Consider the following 2,446-nt stretch of genomic DNA (forward strand, 5'->3'; position numbering starts at 1 on the left):
GTGATGTCATCATGACCATATTTGAGCATGTCAATGAAAATTTAATGGTCTGGACAAGACTTAAATACTCAGATGGTTTCTTATCCACAGATGGCTCGCCTCTTCTACCACAAGCCGCAGTTTGCAATCTTAGATGAGTGTACAAGTGCCGTGAGTGTTGATGTAGAGGGCTACATCTACAAGCATGCTAGAGAAGTTGGCATCTCTCTGTTCACCGTCTCCCATCGCAAGTCCTTATGGAAATACCATGAGTTTTACTTGCAGTTTGACGGACGTGGCGCTTACGAGTACAAACGTATAGAAGACAATACAGTTGAGTTTGGCTCTTAGGCGAAACAAAGTAAATGACTACAAAAATATCTTAACTTAGAAGTGAGATTTTGTAGTGGTAATTACTGTTATGCAAACATGTTTATTAAAGAGAGACATAATTTTATGATTTCCGAAATCTCCTAATTGTTAAATATATATTGATATATATATTATTGTATATCATTATTTATATTGTTTTTATTGATATTATTTTGATATTGTTAAATGATAATTCTGCACAGATCTGTTTCTGTATTAATGTAATAAAATGTTTAGTATATACAACATTTTGTGTGTGTGAAATAATTGTTTAGAACGCTCGCATCGCGGTACCTAAAGCCTTTAACTTGAATTCGTGGCTATTATTTCTAAGTTTATCAGGCATTAAAATCTATGTGACTTATTTTTATCGGAAAGTTGAATTATATTTGCAATATAAAGTCAATAGATTTATTAATTTAATGTATAACTTAGATGTGATGAAGATTGTACAATGAGATGTATTTTATATTTTGTATGCAATTTACAGCTTTGTTTTAAGATTATTCTCAAATTCTCTAGAAAGTTTAATGAAAGAGCTACCATCACTGGTGATATTTTATATTTAAAAATGCTATTTAACAAAGGCTTGTGATATCTAGGAAAAAATATTATTTTGTCACGCCGATGTTATTCACAACATTACTCTTCTAAGTCTAATATAAAACCACAGAACCATAAATTTGAAGTGTAAAATAATTATAGTTCGATAATAAATATGATCAATTACTGAATGTTTGCATCATGAATTTTTGCATCTTTCCTTTCTCCTTACTTTGAACCCTGTTGATAGTTGAATGTCAGTCTATTGTTTTCCCTTCTGCATTTACGTGGAGTTGAATAGCTTGGTGGTTAAGATGCTTGCCTTCCAATACCAGGGTCCTGGGATCAGTTCCTGTCAGTCTTGCAGGATTTCTTTTTCACGACCAAAACAACTCTACTCCCTTAAACCTCATATTGAGATTTAGTTTGTGTAAAGCACTGTATGTTTGTCTTGTGTAAAGGATTGTCACCTACAAGTAGGACAGTGATATTCGCTTTTGACAATCTTTGGCGCATGCGCTGTGCACCTAAATAAATAATAAAGTAAATAAATAAATAAATGATGCAGTATTTTAGTCCAGATAATAATCATGGCAAGTAGGCTTCTTTTTCTTCCGTGACCCATCTGCAGCTGAATCTTCATGTTAATATGTTTGTTCTAGTTAATTCAGTATTTTCTCTGAAGGATAAAAATTCAATTAACGCCTACCGTGAGGTACTAGACAGATTAACAACTTTTATACCACCGTATTAAACACTGGGCAGGGAAATAGTTTCCTGTGCCCCTCCTGTAAATGGGGTGATATTATCTCCCACCAATGTTGTCAAGAAGTAAAGCAAAAGATATGAAGAAAGGTGATATGAAAATAAAATTACCATGACAAGAGGCTCTAGGAATGGAGACAACAAAGAACGGTACACCAGTTCTTGAGCACTTATTGTTTATTCAGTTTACTATCAAATCGAATGGTCCTGATTAACAAATTCATGTACACATATAAAATATGCCATATGTATGCATAAAAATTATAATACTGCATTCATATCTTAAATATTATCCAGCCAAAATAAATAACAATGGATTGGATTTCTTTGGTGTCATGCACACCCAAGGATAGCCCACGAAAATCATAAGACATATTTTCAGTGGGGTCCTTTTGGTGATGACTGGGCAATCTTCTACTTTTTTTCTGAAGAGTGTACAGCATTCTTTAACATCACATGAAGCTGAAACACAAGGACGGCAGCCATGGAAATTAACTGCAGACCAAGAGATCTAAATAAATATTATTTATACAATAACGAAGCTAAATTAAAGTTTTGGAAGAATAAGTAATAAGTAGTACCATTTTGCAAGAAACATTTAAATATTGAATAAATATATTCAGTTTTTAAATGGCATGTACTTTGTGACCTCTACTTAGATTTGTCTCATCCAAAAGATGTGTGCAATCGTGACTTGCATTTCAGCCCTGCAACTGAAACACGAGGTCAGTAGCAATGGGAAATGAACCGGAGACCAAGAGATCTCCATGTTTCAGCGCACACACAC

General features: G+C 33.6%; 1 protein-coding gene across 3 annotated transcripts in view; it reads left to right on the plus strand.

The window, feature by feature from the left end:
- Nucleotides 1-1,085, plus strand: part of LOC117104402 (ATP-binding cassette sub-family D member 3-like) — a 19,200-nt gene extending 18,115 nt beyond the window's left edge. For all 3 annotated transcript variants that reach the window (XM_033245261.1, XM_033245252.1, XM_033245244.1), the window contains exon 21: nucleotides 91-1,085. In XM_033245261.1, coding sequence (XP_033101152.1) covers nucleotides 91-330 — 240 coding nt within the window. In that variant the 3' untranslated portion in view covers nucleotides 331-1,085. The remainder of the gene's footprint in view (nucleotides 1-90) is intronic.
- The last annotated feature ends 1,361 nt before the right edge of the window (nucleotides 1,086-2,446 follow it).

Source organism: Anneissia japonica, unplaced genomic scaffold (assembly GCF_011630105.1).
Source record: "Anneissia japonica isolate Jap-2015-1 unplaced genomic scaffold, ASM1163010v1 scaffold287867_len1003013_cov215, whole genome shotgun sequence".
Classification (NCBI taxonomy): domain Eukaryota; kingdom Metazoa; phylum Echinodermata; class Crinoidea; order Comatulida; family Comatulidae; genus Anneissia; species Anneissia japonica.